We start from the raw sequence: 23,278 nt of genomic DNA, 5'->3' as shown, positions 1-23,278 counted from the left end.
CTGTTTCACGAAAGTTTAACTAAGATAAAATCCAAATTGTAGTAATTTGATTGGATAATATTAGATTGATTTTAGTGCTTAGCCAAATCAAAATTGAAGTATCTACTAAAATTTGGATTTTATCTTTAGTTTAAATTTTGTGAAACAGGGCCCAGATACACATCCTTGATGCCTACAACTGGGTCGAACGAACACTGATGCCAGACCTCTGATCTATAGCAGATGGTCATTTGATACATTTTAATATCCACACATTAATATCTTACACAACTGCAATGTTTAGGAAATACTTAATCATTTTAATCTTGGTTCAGCCAGCCCATAAAACAACTTAAAATGTGGGCAACGATAACGTAAATCGACATTCTATTTTTTTTCCAAATCAAAGACAATAACTTACGTAGATATTGACATAAAAACTGAGCTATAAGTCTTTGATCCTCGGCGTATAGCGGAGATAAAAGTAAAAAAAAAACATCACCGATCTTAAAAATAAACAAACAGACAAACACAGGGACTAGCAACTTGGTCATAATCTATTTGTAGACACCTAGACGAATCGTAATGCGACAACAAATAAAAATCTGAATATTTTCAAAATATGTAGAAATCGTGGTTTAAATTTTATACATTGGTAAAAATCAAATTCATAGTACAGATCACCGATTACCACTATAAAGGGGTCGAGTGAGCCAATTAGAAAACAATCTTTTAAGAACAAACTATTCTGAACCCATTATAGTTAATAGTCAGGAAATTCTATTATCCCAAATACCACATTTTTTAGGAGTGGAGGAGAGAGCCCACCCACCCCCAATATTTGGGAACCATGCACTGATACAAATTGTAACGCACAAAATATAAGAGCTCCCTACGACGATATAGTAGGGGGCAATTCTATCTAAATCTAAATTTTACAAGTTCTATTTAAAAAAAATATTTCTATATATTATAGCATTCACTTTCGATCTCTAACATTATTAGCCAGTGCATCAACCCACCACATCGTACAACAAAAAATACGTGAACACAACGCTGATAACCCACAATATCAAAATAAATGGCAAAGCCCTTTCAACGATATAACAAAACTATAATGCATTAAGTGTCCAAATTAACCAGAATGCCAGAATGATTATAAAACTGTTAACAATGTAAAGTCATCTCACAAAACACACCCTCACAGATGAACCCAGTCACAAATGATATCAGGTGTTCTGCCATGTCCAACAGAAACAATGCACCCTTGTACTTTCTAAATTTCTAGGGAAGCCACATAAATTGTCGAAGCCTGTTTACTTCCCTTGTTTGTGTTTTCGGGTCTTTTAATCCATAACCAAACCCGAACAATGCACGCCCGGATAGATTGCCATAGTCTGTGTACATCCCTTGGTTTGGTTTGGCGTATTTAGATGCACCAGTAATTATTTATATATTTAGTTACTGACTCTTCCAATGTATCCCCCCGGATTCCAACCTCCTATGTATATATAGGTAAACGAGATAAGTATGGGCTTCAACAAAGATTACATCTACACTGTCTCTTGTAAAATACACACTCTAAGGTGTCTCATCACGAATAGTGTAAAGCACTGACAACGGTGTATAAATAACTAAAACAATTCTCAAAGATAAGAATTTCCCAAATAAGTATATTATACTCTTTAAATTGCTTTTACTTCACGGTGTGTATATGGCATGGCGTTATGTAAAGACAATTTAAAACATGTACACTGTTTACTGGTTTAACGCAATTCTCTGGAGAATGTGGGAAATCGTATCCTAATGTATCAAACCTGGTAATGCGAGAGAGAGAAATGGGGTTTAACGTCCAGTCGACACAAACTAGGTCATTTCGGGACTAACATATCGTTTAATTTTATTTCAATAATTCGTATGCGCGTAGGGGTCTTTAGGATTTGGGGGGGGGGGGAGTGGAGGACCCGGAAAAAACTCACGAGGTTGGACAGGCAACTCTACTCCTTGTCACGTACAAACGGGAATTCGAAACCACGCCAGTTAACTCAATGACAGGCCTCACGATACAGCGCGCACGTGCTAACCATTCGGCCATCCAACCCCCCTACCTGGTAATGAAGGTAATACTCTTCTGTTTGATATAGAGTCCTCGAATCTCCACTATAGCATGACTAAGATCATTATTAATTATTATTCGGGAGCGATATTTGAATGTATATTTATGCTTGTTTTCGTATCCCACATACTGTAATTGTAAACATTGCAAATAATGATTGCTTAAACCAAGATTTAAAAATACCAACACTACCAATACTTATTCGGAGTATTCTGTCATCCAGACTGCCCTCGGATAGTGTATTCAACAAAACATCCTCCCATGGTTTTTCACTTTATTTTTTTGATGCCAAAAGTCACACACGCAAGACACTTTTCACCCCATACCCATCTTTAGAATTATTTTGTTACCGCAACCAGTGCAGTGCGTTTTTTGGGGTTTTTTTTTTGTTCAAACGAGTTCTAGTTAAATACAATTGACACGTCATTTATACAAAATCATTTCCTTTATCAATTCGTTAAAATTTAATTCCTTACAATGGCACGATTCGGTACATCTTAGCATTCCCCTCTGTCAGTAGAAACGGTAGCTGACTGATCAGGGGAAATCCAAGATGAGTCTTGATGAATAAAGATATTTTAACAACAACACTGTAGTTACATGGCTAATTCTCGCAGCTTGAAAATATGAAGAAATGGAACGGTTCTTCTCTTCGATAAGGTAATGTCTTTGGTATTCCATGTGGATTTTTATGGGTACTTTATGGATTTTAGGCGTGACTAGTACGGAACCAAAATAGAATTAAGGTAATGAATTAATTTGAGACTAACATCTCAAGAAATAAAGGGTTGATTTGCCAGATTCGAACGACAGTGTATTTAATACTTGATCCAAACCTTTTCTTCGAATTCAAGCTGTCAAAAAAAGTTCTCTCGGGTGTAGCTTACTGTACATCGTTTTTTCGTCCCAAAGCTAAAAGCTTAACACACTTTTTTTGTTAGCTCCTGACACATAGAGAACGTGTTTTTAATCCGGGGTGACCAGAGAAGAACTTCGGGATTTTATCAAGCCCTGTTCCTCCATTGTAGGATTGCATCCCATGGGAATTCTCGAGAGTAGAGTTACCTGACACGAGATTATCCTCTTTGTGAGTGTCTGTGTATTTTATGGGTTACGCGGGTACCCAAGTATTTTTCATCTACTAGTATTTATAGACCAGAAAACCCACAAAAGTCCTACCAGGACGATCAGTATAAATCATACATTTTCAGAAATTCTTCGGAATATTTTTTTCTGTATTTGTAATTCTCTATCTTTTTAATCTACGCACAAGCGTTTATCATTTTTGCAAATATATTGGCAAACATTGAGAACATCGACATTTCAACCAAACATGTTTTCTATCTTTAGGTTGAGGGTCTTAAAATTGGCAATCTAATATGGGCGCGAGTTCATCGACCTGGTGGCTTTCCTTAAGACATCCTCAACAACAGTAAAACAAAAATTGTTAGCATATGAACTTACTAGGACATAATATCAGAATTTGTTGTAATCGTGAAGATTTGACTGTATCGTCATATGTGTACACATCGGTTTTGCAATTCCTCATAAAAAGAAAAAATTGCTAAAAATCGCGAACCAGTCAATGAGGAATAAAATAAAAGTTTAAACATTGGTTCGTTTGTAAATTTCTATAATTGAACTAAAGGAGACGGGTTGTGTCACATTCTTGATCCGGTGAAAACCCCCGAAACGAAAAAGAAGAAATACCGTAATATCGCTAACAGTTGCAGATGATATGCATACGTTAAGAGAGGCTCTTTTGTAGTAAACAACCAAAATTTGCAGTAAACTCACGTTTAACTTATCTGCTGTTTTTTAGGAACTTTTTCTTACTGTTTGAGTGTAAACCACGAATAGACAAAATTGTTCACAACTTTACTCAAGAATGTAAGAATAATGGCTAACGACATACTACAAGGGTCTTTTGTGACTGGAGAATGTAATCGGCTGTAATAATAATATGACTAGTTTTAACTACGACGTTAACTTTTAAGCAATGCTAATGTCGGATGATTTTGGTCGAAGAATGGGGTTTCCACATTCCCTTATTTTAAATGATAAATGTCATGAAATCTTTTAATGCTATAAATTCCAAAGAGAAGATGGTTTGTTTCATGTCATTCAAACAAATATGTAGTCACCCTGTTCTCTCTGATCGAAAAAGCATTTCTCGTGACCATTTGTGACCGAACCGAGCATCTACTTCGCCCACATCCGGATTCGAACCCGGGACATTCTTCTAGATGAGTTCTGCTGTACGTACGGTCTCCACAGCATAAGTCAAGAGTTCGTGTCACGAATGTTTCATTAAATAAATTCTAAGAATCCATTGTTCCCACTAGTTAAAGTGAACTTTAAACATCCATAATTATTTTTTTTTTTACATAAAATACAAAATAAATCATTCTCTATCTTTACTTCGTTCAGTGACATTTTTATTATGATAGACGACTGTTGCATTTGCCCACAATGTCCTCGGGAGTATGTTGCTGGCTCATTAAACAGGAAGTCCGTGTAGATCCATGTGGTGGGCGAGCGAAAAATAATTTCCATGTGATTTTCCACCCTGGGTTTCCCGTGCTAGTGGCGCTTGACAAGTAAAAGCGTCTAGTCTGTTGTGCTCCGACTGGGCTAATGAAGACGGGCATACCCCATACAGTGTGCTATGAGGGAAACTTTGCTCGGACAGCGGCACTACGGCCTACTCTTATATCGAATTCCAACTGTCAAGGGATCTTTTTCGTGCACGCCAATGTGTACACGGGACCTCGCTTTTTCGTCTTATCCGAACGACTAGACAGCTCTCCTTGTCAGGCCTTCCGTCCTGCATCACTGACAGAGGGGGAACACGTCGGGAAATCTGGATGAAGGTGAAAAATGAGAATTCCAATAAAAAATGTATCAAATATGTTAAAAATAACATTTTAAACATTTTGTGCAAGATTATTTTTATTCCACAAAAAACATTACATAGTAGGCATGAACCGTTCCTAGTGCTGTTGTCCCATTAAGTATGCAACTCAACATTTTGAAATAAGTTCTTAAAATAGGCAAGATGCAGCAGTGTCGAATTGTAACGCGTGTGACGAGCAATGAAAACAACTATACAAACACAAACCGCATCACTGGAAATTCTTCAAACATTCTCTGCTGACGCATGCGTAGTTTCCCCCCAAGTCCTCTATAAGTAGAATCCGGCTGCAAAATCGGTAACGAAAAGTCAGTGGCCGTAGACCCGAGAGCATACAAGTTATCCAGTTTCAACGATATTTAGTTTCACATCACTGAAAAATTTGGACTTCAATAATTCAGATCATCACTGAAAAAATTGGACTTTAATTAAGCCCATCTTTGCAGTTCGTAAAAGAATTACAGGGAATCACCAATTTTATTTTTGGTTCGACTTGTCAGTATATATTTTTAATATGGATGTATTCGTTTTATACGGAATATTACAATTACTTCTTCGTGGGAGCGAAGGTAAGCTATTTTTTTTACAATTCTTCTGTCAAAGATAGTCGGCATATGATTATTAAATGAATAGAACAAGAATCTGGAGTTATTTAATTTCCAAAACAAAATTAATAATAAAATGTCTATATTTAAGTGAATCTTGAATTTTGAAATTTTTCTGTTTATCTAGTTCGTGATTGCGCAGCTTGGCAATATTATCTACCAATCTCAGAATCTGTAATTATTGTTAAACTTCGTGTTCTTATTTCAAAAAATTTAGAAAACTGGATATATTAAATAATTCCCGTTAAGTTTTTATTCACCCGTATCTACAAAGCAATGACACATTACGTAAAAGGAGAGTTTCAAAAAAGTTTCTGGAAACTTCTTGTAATTCATCATTAGATCGTTGTGGAAAACTTACCGATAGTTGGGTTTAAAGGTGTTTTCTGGCTCCAAATAACTATTGCTCGGCAAACAAAGTTATGAAGATCGAGAAATCGAAAGAAATTTGACATTTCTGAAAGAGGTAATTTCGGCTTTAACTAACAGGGTTTGGAGTTTATATCTCAGAAGCAATAGGGGAAGCTATATTTGACCGGTTGGTGTAAAATGCCCTTTTTTCACCTATCTCTCAGGTCATTAAATACTGGATGATAAAATCGCTAGCCCTAACCTTAGAATGTTATTGATACATGGCTTAGAATGTGGTTTGGTTGGGAAGGCAGCACTGCACTTTATACGAACACATATTCGATAGTTTGGGTGGTCATTCGTACTGTTTCTTTGAAGAATATGGTCGGACCCAACAAATGTTTCACCCATTTTAAAAATACCCGAATATAGTTTAAACCGGTAGCATACTCCTAAAAGTCTTAAGAGAAATTTAAATTTAAAACTTCTAAATTCAGATTAAGCTATCTAAAACAGGATATAAATTAATTATTTCGAATATCTGTAAAATTTAAATCCTACCGTATTGATAAGCATAACAGTTTCTTGGTATGGAAAACTTAAACATGTAATTATACTTAACCAAATTATTCGATATTTAAAAATAAAGCGTCCGATTATAGGGTGTGTGAGTGTGGCTGGGTGTAGTAAGTCACGAGTTCTGTATAGCGCATTCATTGAGAATTTAAACTCTTGCAGGCTGCAACTAATACATTCATACATGATCCTCTATAAATTCTAGATTGTAAAAAAAACCCCAAAACATCCTGACTGACACTACTGACTTTCGCATTGTAAAGTGATGCGAACTTTTTAGCGCGAACCATTGTTAATTCTATTGTGAGTGCCCGTGTATTTGCTAGATATTACCTTTCGGCAATCACCATACCTTTCAGCACGATTTACGTCACATTTAGAAGCCATTGTAGTGATTGTGTCTAGGACAAGTAATATAAATTTAGTTTCGGTCATTTTGTGACCAACCCAAGATACTAATATATACTTTTACGTGTGCAATATTTGTCAAGATAAATACAGTATATCTTCCATGCACCGCGTACACCACACGGCAAGCACCTGGGCCTCCTCTAGAATAGACGGTAGGAGGAATGGAGAGGGGATTCAATAAGATATTTGAATCTTGGATTTTAAAACCGTATGCCAACCGTTATCTGCATAAATGAAAATGTTTCTGATTGTATTACTATATAGATCATAATTATTGACCACTTTGAGAGCCCGTTCTATTTGTGAAATGATGAGAAATTCTTTCTGGTGCACATAGATATTTTGTTGAGTAATTTAAAAAACACGTTTTTCATTGAGTCATGTGGCGTGGTTTCGTGACAAGGAGTAGGCTCACCTATATCACCTCGGGGCTTTTTTCCGAGTACTCGTGTTAAAGGACTCCTGCTCGCAATTAATGATCTAGTATGTACTGACGATTAGATTTATTTTCTCAAGATTTAAGGAGTTCATTTTCATATAAAGACACTTTGAATCAATTTTCTAACGCTAAAGTTTGAATTCTTTTTCCCGAGAACAATTTGAAAGTATTTCTCAGGAACAGTTTGAATTTTCACCACCAAAAAAACCCATAAAAAACTTCTTAAACGGGAGGTTTGTTATGTCATTTGGCATTGTGTAAATGGTGGAAACGTATACGTGTTATTTTATGCCAGTAGTGTTACACGGTGTCAATCAATTTCATTGTTTTACATTCGCCACACATTTACACACTTTGTTGAAATATGAATGTGTCACACGTGATTGTGTCTGTCTGTCATTGATTGTCATTGGAGTTTCTGGGGTATTTGTGCCCATAGTTAGCATTGTTACAAACACTCGACACAGGTTTGTTAGTCTCATGAACATCAGATGTTTCAGAAATGGTTTGTGGAACGCTCTGTTTGTCAAATCTGACGTTACCACTTGCCTTGGAAGTCCATTTTTCTGGTTGACCCGAGTTACTCATTTTGTCAGTATACACTACCTCGGGCGAAACATTGCACATTCTTTGAACATGTATGTTGTGAATGCATTTTGACATCAATTGATAGATAAAAGCTGAATTTCTAAAAGGTTTTATTTATCTATTCCTAGTGGCGTTATATTAAAGTTTTTGTAATACAGTTGGTACAGACAAAAACATAAAACACTATTTATTTTTATAAAATTAACTTGACATCCGATAATAAAGAAATAAAATCGGGTTTAACGTCCTACCGTTGGGCACCGACTGGTCTAATGAAGATAGGCGATAATAAAGACTCAATGAAATAAAGACATCCTTAAAAAAAAAAAAAATTAAATTATATATTAGTCTATGGCTACTGAATATATAAATAGATCTTTTGCTAATTAAAGGTCGTCTGATTAAAAGTTAATGGGTCACATTCCCGAACGCTGATCAGGACTAATTGGATGGGGTTTTTTAACCTTTATCAACATTCCACACTATGAGGGTGGGAGTATATGGAAAATTGGGCTTTGAAATCCTTGAGGCGGACAAGTCTTCCTATCCCAACTGTCAATTTTCATTCCATCTGAAATATTATAGATGAACTTTCCTTTTCTGGTGTTAACCATGATAATTAGAAATCGACTAGAAAACTGGCTTAAAATTTACCGAAGGTACTTCACAGTTCTTCCATGTATTCTACATTACATACACCCCCCCCCCTCCACCACACCCCCCAAAAAAAGAAATACCTCTTTTTATCCACATGAAATTGGCGCTTTTCATTCCTTCATTCATTCATATGTACGTCCAGGTTTTAGTGCAAATGTATTACGATTCTTCAAAAGATACAGGGATATTTTTCTTTGAAACATCTCTTAAAAGGGGGAATATCTATTTTAGCTAACGTTTAGGAAATTTTGTTTAGCTAGCATGCTCTATATAAACAAGAAAATCCATTTCTACGGTGCAGCTTCCTCGAATGTAAAAAAAAATGAGCGCGACAACCTTTGAACACGTTATCTATTCTGGACAGGGTTGACAAGTACTGCAAATAGAACTTTCGTATTTGTTGTAGGAAATTGTTGGTTGTATTTTCTCTTCGGAACATAAAAAGTATTTTAAGGAAAAAGTTTGTTTTAAAAATGTATTTTTGGCAGTTTTACTCTACTCGGTCGCGTTGCCTTTTGTTTGGCACTATCTTAAAGGGGCACTCCTGCTTTTCCCCCAACCTAATAATATGGTGTTCGAAATACAATTATAGTGTAGCTAATAATGCGAACTTCTATGTCATCCAACTTTGGTATTAGTATTTCCTGGTCCAAAACACGGATCCAGTATTCATCTTTCGTGAGGGGGAATATCAATATCAGAAATAGCACAAAGGGCATATCTTCTTCTCGCCAACATATTTCGTTATTTTATGGTGAAAAACTTTTAGTTTTATTACATGGTCCAACTCGGAAACTTAAATATTTTACGACATATTTTTCTACTGGACGTTATTTCAAGACAGATTTGGGTATTTTGGGATGTTCTGGTTTTAACATTACATAACGGGCTGTTAGCAATCAATGAACAAACAGTATGCTCATACAAGTTGTGACTTAATCGGGCCTTGTAGTATTAACCTGAGTTATTTGTGGTTATGGTTACGTTTTGTGACAGTTCTACATGTTAGATATATTATTACGATTGGCCAAAGTCAACGAACATTACGCAAATTTTCTAAAAAGACGTTTGATGTTGAACTCCTCTTTCGTGTTCGCTTTAAGCTTGTAGTTACCTTTATTACTGATAAGTGTCCAGTTTTCTAAACGTTGAACGTGTACTTTTCTTAGCATTATAAGGATATTGAATAGTTTACTTTGAAGGATTCAAACTGATTAGTGTCCACTTTTCTAAAGAGCATGCGTGTCGTTTGTGGGGCATTATAACAATATTAAAAAAGCTCACTTTGAAGGATTCATGAAATAATAACTTTCCGCGAAGACAAGTTTAATTTCACATGAAAACAAAATTTTCATCTCATGACGACAGAGTTAATTTTTGGTACCGAGCCCCCATTTTATTAAAATTCTGACTTCGCCACTGCATTAGGGAACGTAAATGTCACTATCCTAGCAAAACTTTTATTCCCAATGAATTGCATATAAACGTAACCATTGAAATGAACATTAAAGACGTCACGTTAGTCTTAAAATCAACCTGGTTGGACAGAACGTTAAACCCTATTATGGCATCCCGTGTGTTGATATTACTACGCTTGTGATGAAACAATATGACACCTAATTCAAGCAAACTACTCTAGGACAATAAACAAACATTTTGTGTGCCTGTTATTTTACGTTGCTTGGTCTAAACATATCACGATGTTTAAATTAGTTTACTTGAGAAAATTGTAAGTTCACAAACCAATATTTTCCTGTTTAAGTAAAACGTTTACTATGAGTAAATGAACATCCTTTTAAGGACAATATCAAAAACTAAAGGTCCACAATTGCGTTTGATTTCGTAAAGAAACCCCAGATGCTTATATTAATTTTATAATGACAAATAGAGCCCCACGTGCTTGCTAAAATCGACGGGTCGATAGATATGGGTATCAGCCATTTCCTAAAATCGACAAAATAAGAAGAAATCGGTTGTATTTACTGGATATTTAAATTTTACACAGTTCGCAAAACAAAATTATATTGAAATAATCCATCTTGTTATTTATGTTGTCTTTTCTTTTATGTTGTTTATAGCTATCAATTGTCATGACTGTACGAGTTGGAGTCCATATTGTCGAGAGTCGGTCGATGAACCGTTCCCAGCAGCCGTAGCTACAAGTGAATGTAAGAAAACTGATACATGTTTCTTAAAGAAGGAAGAAAGTGGAGGTGGGTAGTTTAAATTAGAATTCAAAAACATTTGATAGTATAACTCAATATGACATTATGAGTCCCGGTGTATTGTCTGTGCCTTTCTTATCCAAAAGGAGAATACTATCGGCGTAGACTGGAATAACCAGACGCCAAAGACTGCCATTCAGTTTGGATTCTTCGCGTATTAGAAATTACAATAAAATCAGAAACGATTGAACGTAAATCGGTTTATATATATTCATATTACATTATTATATGCGTTGCGACCCATTTGTGTCCATTTCTAGGTGTCAAAGAATAGAGATTTATCTTCTTTAAGTATCCTCATAGAACAGTATATTTCGCATAATTCTGTACTATGAAATGCACCCAAAACGCCATGTTGCTGTGCGGCCGTATTGATCGATGAAATTTGTTAAACTCCAAGTCGGGTGATTTGACAATTCAGATCATGAAAGGTTCACTGACCAGTTATAGTGATATGACGCGTTATTTATCTCGGTCAATTGCCCTGTAGCTTAAATGTCCTGTCTTCGTCATTCTTTCATACGATCACATACTTATGTTTCAGTTATAACCAGGGGATGTGCAGATTGGTGGATGCAGTCGCAAGTAGATATAAACTATATTGGATGCCAGACCCAGGAAGTGCCGTGGATGGGAAAACAAACATGGTGTTTCTGCCAGGAAGATTACTGCAATGGTGGCACCGTAGAGGAAATCATCAATAACATTGGACAACGTTTAGATAAAGTTCACGATCAACTCGCTCCGTTGGAGAGTAGCACCACAGCTGAACCGGCAGCTACGATCAACCCCTGGGAACATGACTGGGACAACATCGATTGGAATCAGTGGACATGGAACGACAATACAGGTGCTTGGGAGTCTTCGGAGCTTAATGAACTTAATGACATGAATAATGTCGGAGCTGTTAACGGACCAACAACAAACCAGAATGAGTTTGATGACTTCCATCATGACTACCAGGAGCAAAAAGCTCATTCGGATGACCCTACATGGAATCTTTGGTATTGGCATGCTGATTCTGATCGTCCACAATGGCCAACTAATGAAGTAAATGAAAAGATCACCACCGAAAGTGTTCCAGCAGTTGCTGAAGCTGTTGAAGCAACTACCGAAACCATCAAGAAAGTTCAGTCTGAAGCTGCTTCCACGGAGTCAATGGATTGGGGTGAAGGTTGGGAACAGCTTTTACCTTGGTGGGAAGGTACCTTCTACCAGTCAACTACCATGCCTCCAATGGCCGGGATCCATAAGTCTGTGGGCGTTATTCAGCAACATGATAGTATTGGTGATGATCCTAGTCAAGTTATTGATTCTATACCAGATATCGACTGGCAACGAAATGAAAATAGTATAGACAATAATGAAATTGATATTTCAGCTTCTGGTGAGTGCTTCCTCTAATATATTCTATATTTGACCATCTACACCACAATCCCACAAGGAAAATCATCGGTGTAAGTTACAAACACATGCTATGGACGATTTCTAATCTATACTCAGTAATAGTGAAACTTGGTCGTGGAAAAAAGAGTGGGACGTTAAACCTCATTTCATTTCTTAACCCCGGAACTCGGCTGTTTTTTATCTAACTAAATGAGTTGGAAATTTTGGGAAGCAGAATTTTAATATACATTAATTCTCAATGCGGGGAGAAGGTTAGTGTTGTGGGTGGGCAGAGATCTAACGTGCACGGACGATTGAAATTATAAGGTTTGTCAATGCGTTAAGTATCGTGGCTTACAGATCTGTGTCAAGGAAAAGGGTCGGCATGTTTCTTTCCGCTGCTAAAGATTCCTGTGTCCAAGCTAATTATTGACATAAAGGTATACCATATGTATGGCTGGAAATGACCTAGTTTGAACTTTAAATTGTATTTCAGAATTTTTCTGTTGGGATTGTTACAGTGATAGCCCTCTATGTGGTGATACTGTAGATAGTACCAAAGCTCACTATTTGGGTAAAACAGCGTGTCCTGCTACCAATAAATGTTTCGTTCGTCATGACGGCGATGGTAAGTAATGGTTAAGATAACAAGTTCAATTAATTACTAGTCCAAACGTTCACTTTGTTATCATGCATTTCACTAGTTTATAGCTATTTTAAGTTGCTATGGGAAGCCCATATGGAAAATGGTGTCATATGGGGTCTGCAGTAACCAATGTGGCTTTTATAACCCAGGAACGAAACCAGTATGCCCACTGACTTACTATGACTCATGGATACCCTCAACAGTGACTTATTGTAACATCCCTACCTTAGGCCTGGTAGCGTTAGTTTCTGAAATCCAGGTCCATACTATCGAACCATTGAGCTAAATTGACAGGGTGAGCTAAGATCTAATACAATTTCTCGTGTGACTGGTTCGCAAAGCTATCTTAATTATTGTTGTACTTTTGCATTGGAAATTTCGAGTGTCCTGAAAAGCTAAACAAAAGAAAATAGGGAATACATTAACTATTTTGATTATAGCAGAATTGGCATATACAACTCTAGCATCTGAGCTTCGGCTGGGTGTATAGAGAGTTATTAAAGTAACATTTTTGTCCATGAGCAATGACGACTCTCAACCCACCCTATGCATTTTGTGATTTCAGTAACTTATCGAGGATGTGCTGATGGTTGGATCGGAAGTGTTGTTAAAAGTGACTATGTTGGTTGTGAAGTCCAGAATGTGTGGGGTAAAGAAGTAGAATGGTGCTTCTGTACAGCTTCTCTCTGTAACGGGGATTCCATGATGGATATTCAAGAAAAATACCTTCATAGTGAACCGGAAGCATTTAAAGGTAAGATATGTAAAGTAGTGATCCCATAAATAATCCCATCAACGGTATAGTAAAAGTTAGTAGGTGTAAATTGCCTCGTGTCCGATCACGCTGCTTAAAATAACCCTAACGGGTGTGCAAGCAAATTTGTGAAATAAAGACTGATCAGTGTTAGTCCCAGAACAAACTAGTTTTTTTAAATGGGCGTTAAGCACATTCCACCCTCACTGTGCAATGTCATATGGTTGGATCTTTGGGACAGAATTTAATTTGGGACAGAATAAAAATCGGATGAGGCAATCAACTGGCTAGTTTTGATTTGGAGTGGGTTTACGAAAGTGTCCTTCAACGACCTTGGCAAAAAATATGGACACGTTATGGAATTCCGGCTAACGCGGGTGCTTTTAGCTGCACGTTGATGTGCAAACGCGAGGTGGTGCTGGGATTAGGGAGGAATGTGTGTGTGTGTGTGTGGGGGGGGGGGGTTAATTCTATTTCGCTCCTGTACTGCGACCCCTTCTTTTTTTAGTGGAATTTAATTGAGATTTCACCCGTTCTTAGTTGTTGTCATTTCAAAATTGAGTAAACCCTTGGCATTTCAGGTACATTCAAAAACAATACTGTCCATTCCCGAACGACCAGAAGTGTCGGAAACACAACAATGAAATTACCATTTAAACCGACAGACAAGACACCAGAATCCAACACAACCAAAATAGGATCAAAAACTGTGATGACAACCACTACCACTGAAAAGGTCGCTTCCACGTCCGACAAAATGACGCCAAAGTCAATCATTTCAAATAAAAAGCCGATGCCAACATCAACATCACGAAGGACTGAATCCACCCCAAAATCCCCAGCGTTTGCGCAAAATGGAACATCAGCAACGCAGCAGCCTACAACGAAGGTCAGAAACACAACGATGGAAAGGACGCCGAAGGTTTCCACGACTGTTGTATCAACAACCATCCTATCTACGAATGCTTCAAGTACGAGTCGGCAAGGTACGAACTGGTGCTTTCAGATATTGATATTTTTTTATCACACTGAATAATAATACTGGCTATTAGTTAATATTAAAAACTTGTTACACAAACTAAATAGGGAAGCATAAGCATAGTAAAATCTTGATTGAGTACAGATGACAAATTGTATTAATTTCAGCACATTTCAATGAAATTAACATGTTTCTCAATTCGAAGTAGCTTGAACAAAATACTTTCAAATATAATTTTAATGTTAATTACGCATAAAGAAGATTTTAAATTCGAAACTATTCATGATCTAAGCGAAGTTGCAAACTGGTCGATAATAAGGTGAGTTCCCTCGTCAAATTAGTTTCGCTTCACAACGCTTTGCCTAGTTTTAGGCCTACTATTTTTCACTTTTACAACTAACTTTGTGTTGTCGCTTTTATTACAACTAATATCAAATCTCGAAAGTTCAATTAAGAAATATTAATCACAACCGTCTGCACATTTGTGCTCGCGCATACCAATTACGAAGTCATCTTAAAGAAGGTAATGTATAAGGAATAAGTGTTAAATGTCGGTAAAAGGGTCATTTGTTGTTGCTTTCGGATTATCTTGGTGTTGATTTAGTTTGTTGTTATGCAGTTGGTGTTTTTTTTAATTCATATGTGTTGTGCTATCCATCACCCTTTAATTTAGAAATTTTACCAAGCTCTTATATAAAATTGAGAGCTCTCGGGTTCGCTTCCGGTGTTGGTCGAGAAAGTGCCTGGAAGAGTTCCAATCACTACATAATGTCATTTAAGTAGGATGAACATCTTCGTAAATGAAATGGGGTTTAGCGTCCTACTGTTCTGCTCCGACTGGGCTAATGAAGTGTGCTATGAGGTAAATTTTGCCCGGACAGCGGCGTTACAGCCTACTCTTATATCGAATTCAACTGTCAAACGATCTTTCCAGCGTGGTTTCTCCGTCAGTGGTGCAGCTGACGATGGGCCTGACGAGGACAGCTGTCTAGTGGTTTTGATGGTACTAAAAACCGAGGTCCAGTGTATACATTGGCGTGCACGTAAAAGATCCCTTGGCAGTTGGAATTAGATATAAGAATAGGCCATTGTGCCGCTGCCCGGGCAAAATTTCCCTCATAGCACAATGTATGGCGCATGCCCGTCTTCATAAACCCCCTTTCATTTCATTTCAAGGCAAAGTTATTTGCCTTTACATTTACTTTGATTTTGTTTGAGTGTTGGTGTCAGCATGACTTAGCTTGTGTTGTTTTGATTGATGTTGTGTCGATTTCTTGTTATTTACATGTAATGCACATTGTTTGGTGTTTTAGTTTGTTTTTGTTTCCTAATTATATTTATCAATCCAATAGCTATTATATCTTATATTGACTTTTTCCTAAGATATTCTTATTATTATAATAAATCAAAAATTTGTTTTAGAAAAATCTTTCCTCGTGGTGGCAATACGGAAGTATTATCAAAGATTCCCCTTATATGCAATGGAAGTTTGGCATTAGATTTAATGGGGATTTCCATTAAAAATTGGACAAAACGCGGGATCAAAGCAAATCGCGATGTATTGCCTAGCACCAATCTCCCAGACAGGGTTGTCTTCCCTTGCAGTTCACACTAACGCTGAATAGCGAGACTTGTGTGAAGAATGGCCTAGCACTAGTGACAGGCACTATTTTCTATTCGGTTATGACTGTAAGTTTGACTACCTTCGGTGTATGGCCTTGTGCGATTCGACGTAAGAAATTTGGTTAAGCTAGACTAAAATTAGTTTTGTATTTATCTGAACATATTTGAATTGTTTCAGCCAATCATATGAATTCAACCACCTTCTGGCTTAAATTTGCATTATGTAAGAGCCAAATCTGGCTATTGTATATCTTTGTTTCCGATTCAAATTATTATTTAGACATTTAATTACATGAGAAGCCTGTAATCAACTCTCTGGACCATCGGATGGCAGAGATGTAAATGGATTTGAACACCCGCGAAAATAAATAAAATGGATAATCGAGACTTAGTCTTGATTGACAAGTACCGTTGCTACGATAATAAACGATCTATACTACATCTCCAAACAGTCATACGCCCAGAATAAAGTAATTTGAATGAAATGTTCAATATATCCATTATCATTATCTATTTTTTAACTATTATAGCAAAAACGACCAACTCTTTATCTAAATCTAATATAAATGCATCTTTAAATAGCATCGTATGATGACGAAGAATTAACTTGTGTAACGTACCGAGCTTCGTGCAATCTTGATTATTTTATTTTGACATAAACCGAGGAGGTCCTATCCCTTTAACTAGAATGCGGTTCATGGACAAATGGATATTGCTATAATACTTGATTGTGGGAACTTCTATGGTATTTTAGGATGGTTAGTTAGGGTTTCTAAATGTTTATTTCTTTTGGTTGGTCGATTCGGTATACCGAGTCATGAGTTATTGACTTGTATTTGGAATTTGGGATTCGTAGTATGGTAATGAGATTTCTTTGGTTTTGGCCTACTGGCTTTTCAAATAAAGTATATTAACGAAGTAAACCCATCGGGAATTGTTGAAGATAAATATATAGTAATAGTAAGAATATGCTTAAAAATATGAGAATGACCCCTTCGGGGCTTACAAAAATCACTTTCGAACAACCTACTAAAAATGGTATAGAACTGCTGTTACCATTTCATTTGAGACGGATAGTGTCCTGTGATCACGAACTTCTCATACTTTTCAGCAATACTGAGCTACTACTTAATATTTATATCATTGAGAAATTTAGCTGATTAGTCGTTTGGAGGATGTTCGTATTTCAATCTGATGTTATTATTATCGTTCTAAGAATATATTGTTTCTTGCATGGTGAGCGATTCGTGGTGTACATGGATTTCTAATAACCCTATATATGGCCATGACTGGGATTCGGTTTTAGAATGTATGAGGGTGATAGTCCTTGTGGGTCGCATCGTCCTCTGTAGGCTATGTACTATTTTATACAATATTGTGGGGGTTATTGGATAATTTGCAGTGAAGAAAACCAAGGGGTCTTTATGTGAAGTTGGTAGCAATCGAGCGATTACAGCCTAGTTTATTCCTACCCAATTGTGATGAATGTGTGGCGGTAGAAACAGTGGCGTATATTACTATATAACGTACTTAATCCATCAAAATTAAGATGTGGTGGAGGTACCTTTAATACCATGGATAAGTAATTTTTGAAAAATAAATTGTGCCCCGCCAAATGTAATAGTGCCCTACTCCAAAATTATTTTTTATTTAGCCAATTACAACTGAACGTTTCATGTTTACATTAGACTCTTGGTTTTCTTCTCGTTGTTGCCATGATTAATGATATAGTTTATAGACATGAATAAATGTGGTCAGTTGTGGGTAAGTTATTTCATTTCACGGTAAGATTCACATAAACATTGTAATATTGTGAATATTGGGTATCGATATTATACTGTGTCTTTTAACTAATAAGTTTATTCCCTTGTTCATTGTTAGGTATTTATTTTTTAAAAAATGATGAAAGTAGCCTCCATATAATTTGTTCTTCCATTCTCGACATTTAGAATTTTTAAAATGTTCATCCCCTATAATTTGTTCTTCCATTCTCGACATTTAGAATTCCTTAAAATGTTCATCCCCTAAACAGGCGTAGTTCCATTTCTATAGTTGCCCCTTGAATCGGTGTCTGACGATTCAGCCGTCAGTGAAATTCAATAATTCATTTTAGCGAATGATCTATGAAATGCCGATCTTTGAGTCATTGGCATTCTATGGTTTTATATAACAAGAGAAAATTTAGCAGTAATTCGAAATCAGTCAATATTTAAATCTATAGGTTTTCTCGAAATTTGATTACCATAGAACCAACTGATCAATATAAAGAGCTAGTGTTTCAAGATATTAGACCACTGATAAAAACTAAGTTATTATGGACCAGAAGAGAATGGAAGGCGAAAACTTTGGCATATTTTTCTAACATTGCATCCCTTTTCTTCTTAACAGATAATACAACGACAACACTAACATCAACAACACTTGAAGAACAAAAGACCACCATCCCAACTACAGAAAGCACATCTACAACAAACAACACAACTAAGGAGTCGGCGAAAACAAGAGCAACCAAAGCAGCCATCAAAAAACGAGAATCGGGATTAGAATTAGATGGCAGAATCAAAAGAGACGAAAAGCAGTCTTCAAAGTTGTTCAAAGCCCTTTTGGGCAAATAAGAAATTTCCTCCGATTTAGTTTTTTTAATGAATAATTAATATAACGCCTTTCTGCGTTGGCAATTATGATGATAGGACATTTTAAGCCAAAATGGTGTTAAACTCACCACCAGAATTAATGCGAATGGCGGATGTTCCAGAAGTGTGCGTCTCGACAAGGAAGTGAGCGAATTGTTCATACGTGACGTAAGCAAACAGGGAACATCCTTAAAAACACCGAGATTTTGTATATTTATAGTACATTTATGTAAAAGTATTATCAACATGTTAAAGGCGGCCGGAGCTTCATCACACAATTGTGTATATTATATGTAAACTTTGTATTATTTGTATGTTATTTTGTATATTCTTGTTAATAAGCCTTGTTCTTTAAAATTGGATTCAGTTACGACATGAAACATTTGACTTAATTTCCAGAGAAACTGAACTTACAAATATATTCATAACAAAGCAAGTGCCACGCAAAGAATAGCATGTAGAAAGACCAGTATCATTTCGTAAACGGGTCACAAAGAGTGGGTGGAATCTAAAGTTTAAGGTAATTTTTAGCATACAAATAAAGTGACATTGTTTGAAACCATGAAACGATAGTGGGTGGGGTGGAAATTGCAAAAAAAAAAATAAAAGCCCGAAACAAAAAAAACTTTTGGTAAAACGTTCCTTCAACTTTATTGTGGGGTCTGTTAGGCATATAGGTTTTTGTGTTTTAATGTTTTGATCTAAAGCTGAATCCAAATTTTAACTATTTTCTAGGAGTTCGCAAAACATATATGCACATAGGGTTGTGTAATGCTCCTGCTGCGTACGCGCATTTAATGCATAACTAGTTTTTTTTATGGTGTTGAAATATTGCACATGTACATTAAGTATCTTTATTGGAAGGGCAACTTATACTATTATCTTTTTATGCGAATGCTAATTTAATAAAACCGCTAACCATTATAGCAATTGTAATCAAACTGCGCAAGTATACATGTAATCTAAAAGTTCATAACCGGCGGGTAGCGTGCAATGCGCGGTATAAGTGAATTGTGCGGGAACCGGCAAAGCACGGGCGCTTTCAAATATATAGCAATATTTAAGTATGTATTTTATTTCCAGGTATTTATTTTTCTTCCTTAATTACGTGCGTACTTTTCTAGCCCAAAATTTCGTGTTTTCAGTTTTGAAATTACAAAGAAATTACCTTTGGTTCAGATTTATTTGTATTATCTGAGAGGCAGAAATATGTATTTATTATATTATTTGGTCTCCCTTTTATGTTTTGTCTACAGATTGTCATTTACACTTATTGGCATTCTCATATTATGACGTTTTGATTTGTAATATTTGACATTTCTCCAAAAGACGCCCCTATAAATATTCTACTACATATAAATGTTAAGTCGTATTCTGATGATAATAACTTCTACATGTTTTAACTCAGGTTACATCAGTAAAAGTAGACTTGAATTGAAATTTAAAGGTAATGTATATTTTTCATACTTTATTCGACCGCAGCTTGAACCTTTGATTAGATATATTATTATCTTGACCATTGTTGCATTTCCTTTACTGCAATAATGTTGTGTAGATACTGATTTGATTTAATTTTAAAAGTTTGGCTATTCTCCCGGTGATTTTATCCAGTACATTCAAGCTAGTTGGAATGATATTAGTTTTATTATATAATTTTTGAAATACAACGAATGGCAACGGTGAAATAGTTCTAGATACATATCGTTACCAAGAATTGCGTATGTTGCAACTAATCAGTTTTTATAATGTTTGTTCTCGTTTCACATATTTTCATTATTTACAAAGTTTTATTTTATAATTTTTAGTAATCGACTGTCGTGTGTAATTTTGAGGCATATGTCAATCCCTAATTTCAGTACTTAGGATTTCGATACATTTTTGTTATAGATTATTATTTATAAAGTTCAAATCTCTAGTCATACACATTTATCAACAGTTCTCGATATTATATGCTTGTAGCTCTTATCGGCTAGTTTTTGCTTCGTTTTGATATATAGCTTCAATGGAGCTTTGGCGTGTATTTATTTCCATTCATAATAGAACGCTCTTATATATAAAACAAGAATGCAACGGATATTCAGAATATGGTTATAATGAAAGCATCAGCATGGAAGTTTTCAGGCTGATATATTATTATTTATTTCTCTGAAATAATTTATGAAATGAATTTGGTCATCATAGTCACAGTGGTGTAAACATTCCAGAGAGCTGTACAATATATAAATTGCCGATGTAAAAATAAATCTACTGCTGAAAATAATTGGTTAAGTTTCCCAATGTTCAAGAGTTAACATGTGAACTAAATTGCAGTCTTCTTTTTTTATCGTATTGATGTGATTTCTTGTTACAGATGTATATTGTATATATTAATCTACGCTCGTTATTTATATCTATATAATTTGTATATTATTTGAATTTTAGCGCCATCTTGTACATCTTTCTATAAATAGCCGTCGCTAATTGTGTCACTGTTTTATACATAGCCCTTTTATATATATACACCGTACATAAAGTAAATAAAAATAAAAATTATGTGTTTATACACTCACTGGGGAATAAACGAGATTATTATATTGCAATATTTGTACATTCATTTTTCATTAATGTGATTCACAGCGGCAAGTATATAGCTATTGGCATTTTATAAAACAGGAGAAGAAAGAATTTAATGTCTCGTCAACACAACTCTCCGTTCATTTTGAGATTAACATAATAGGAGAGGGAAATTATGCCCCGACAGCGGTATTTCCACCCACATTAGAGTTGTCTGGGTTTATCATCCAATGCATTGTGCAGTTGGTATCATCTGTTGTACCCAGTGCACTATTTTCTAGGATAGTTTACTTAAACTTACTTCTCAAGTCACTGGTTTCTCTTCTTTTTCTCTCCCTTTTATTGAGTGATGACTACAATCTCGGGCTCTTCAAGATTCTTAAAATAAATATTTATATCACAATATATAATTATGTCGATATATTTGGTGCAACGAGAGAGAGAGAGAGAGAGAGGGGGAGAATTGAACGTCCACTCGACATAAACTATGTCATTCCGGGACTAATATATGGTTCAATATTATTTCAATAATTCGCTTGGGCGTAGGGGTTCTTTAGCAGTGGGGAGAAGCCGGAGGACACGGAGAAAACCCACGCGGTTGGACGGGCGACCCTACTCTTTGTCACGTACAACCGGGGATCCAAATATCCAATATATAAGACACAATAAACATTTTAAAACTAGTACACCAGTATTGTAGTTGTACTCTGTGGCTTCGAGTGCCATCTGTAATCAACGAAGAAAAACATATCCTATAAGACAATGAGGAAGTAATTAGTAATGGCGGATTCACAAAATAACAAAATAATAATTAAAAATACGTGTAGAATGGACTAAGCAGACATAAACGACTTTCGTTCAAATTGGGACTCTTCATGTATTTGAATTCAATTGATTAGAAATTATAATATATATTTTAAAAATTGAATATAAATCACTTTATATGCATTAATATTACATTAATATTTGCTTTTACACCCATTTAAGGTTCTGAAGAATCGAGCCATACACCCTTTAAATAGAAATCTTCTTCTCAATTTGTTATATTTTTACTGATACACAGACTGCTTGAAAGATGAAAAATCCCTTTCATTTCTTTTATTATGCCAAAGGTCCAGATAATCAAATTCATGGGAAAATAACTCATATGAAACCCCTTCTCAATCAATAGAAAGGTGAGAAACACGGATATCAACTCAGTTCGACCAACAAATGTTTACTTACCTGTTATCTATGATCATTGCACAACAAAAATAGACATGGTGGTGATGACAAAATTCCATGGTTTGGGCGAAAATGAGTATTTTACCTTTTAACAGAGAAATTTGGATCATTATTTGCGTCCTGGTTTAACGATTACTCAATACACACTATATCATCTCAGGACTAACATTGTACAATTTTATTTCAAATTGATCACGGGGCATAACTCCTAGTCTCATATAATTATTCGAAATCGTTGACAATATTAAAATACCGTGGACTCTTGTCACTTCCGACATCGTACGAGATCGATACAATATGCCGGATTATACAGCATGACGGAATACTCAATTGCCTCAATACCGGAAGTATTATTGTACCTCAAATACCGAAAGTATTATTTTAATGCACCGTCGAAATGGCTCGAATACCCATAACTTAAAGATACATTAGTTAAGAGTTGTATAAAGAGTTGGCCATTCTTGCTATAATAATTCAAAAATAGATGATAAAATAGATGATTGACAGACGATAACTCCACCCACATATTCTCGATTATCAAATAACATGCTCAATGGCTATGGTAGCCTCGCTTGGCAGGCCTATCATCACCAGTATCCGGTAGTGACATCAGCGACTA

General features: G+C 35.8%; 1 protein-coding gene across 1 annotated transcript; it reads left to right on the top strand.

The window, feature by feature from the left end:
- Positions 1 to 5,306: 5,306 nt before the first annotated feature.
- On the top strand, positions 5,307 to 21,461 carry LOC126808611 (uncharacterized). The gene is made up of 7 exons (XM_050533459.2): positions 5,307 to 5,578; positions 10,715 to 10,849; positions 11,406 to 12,248; positions 12,744 to 12,875; positions 13,459 to 13,647; positions 14,229 to 14,633; positions 18,638 to 21,461. The coding sequence occupies exons 1-7, from the start codon at positions 5,524 to 5,526 to the stop codon at positions 18,862 to 18,864; spliced, it is 1,986 nt and encodes a 661-aa protein (XP_050389416.2). The 5' UTR covers positions 5,307 to 5,523; the 3' UTR covers positions 18,865 to 21,461.
- Positions 21,462 to 23,278: the final 1,817 nt, after the last annotated feature.

This window comes from Patella vulgata, chromosome 1, assembly GCF_932274485.2.
Source record: "Patella vulgata chromosome 1, xgPatVulg1.2, whole genome shotgun sequence".
Classification (NCBI taxonomy): domain Eukaryota; kingdom Metazoa; phylum Mollusca; class Gastropoda; family Patellidae; genus Patella; species Patella vulgata.
This window is presented reverse-complemented; position numbering and strand designations above follow the sequence as displayed.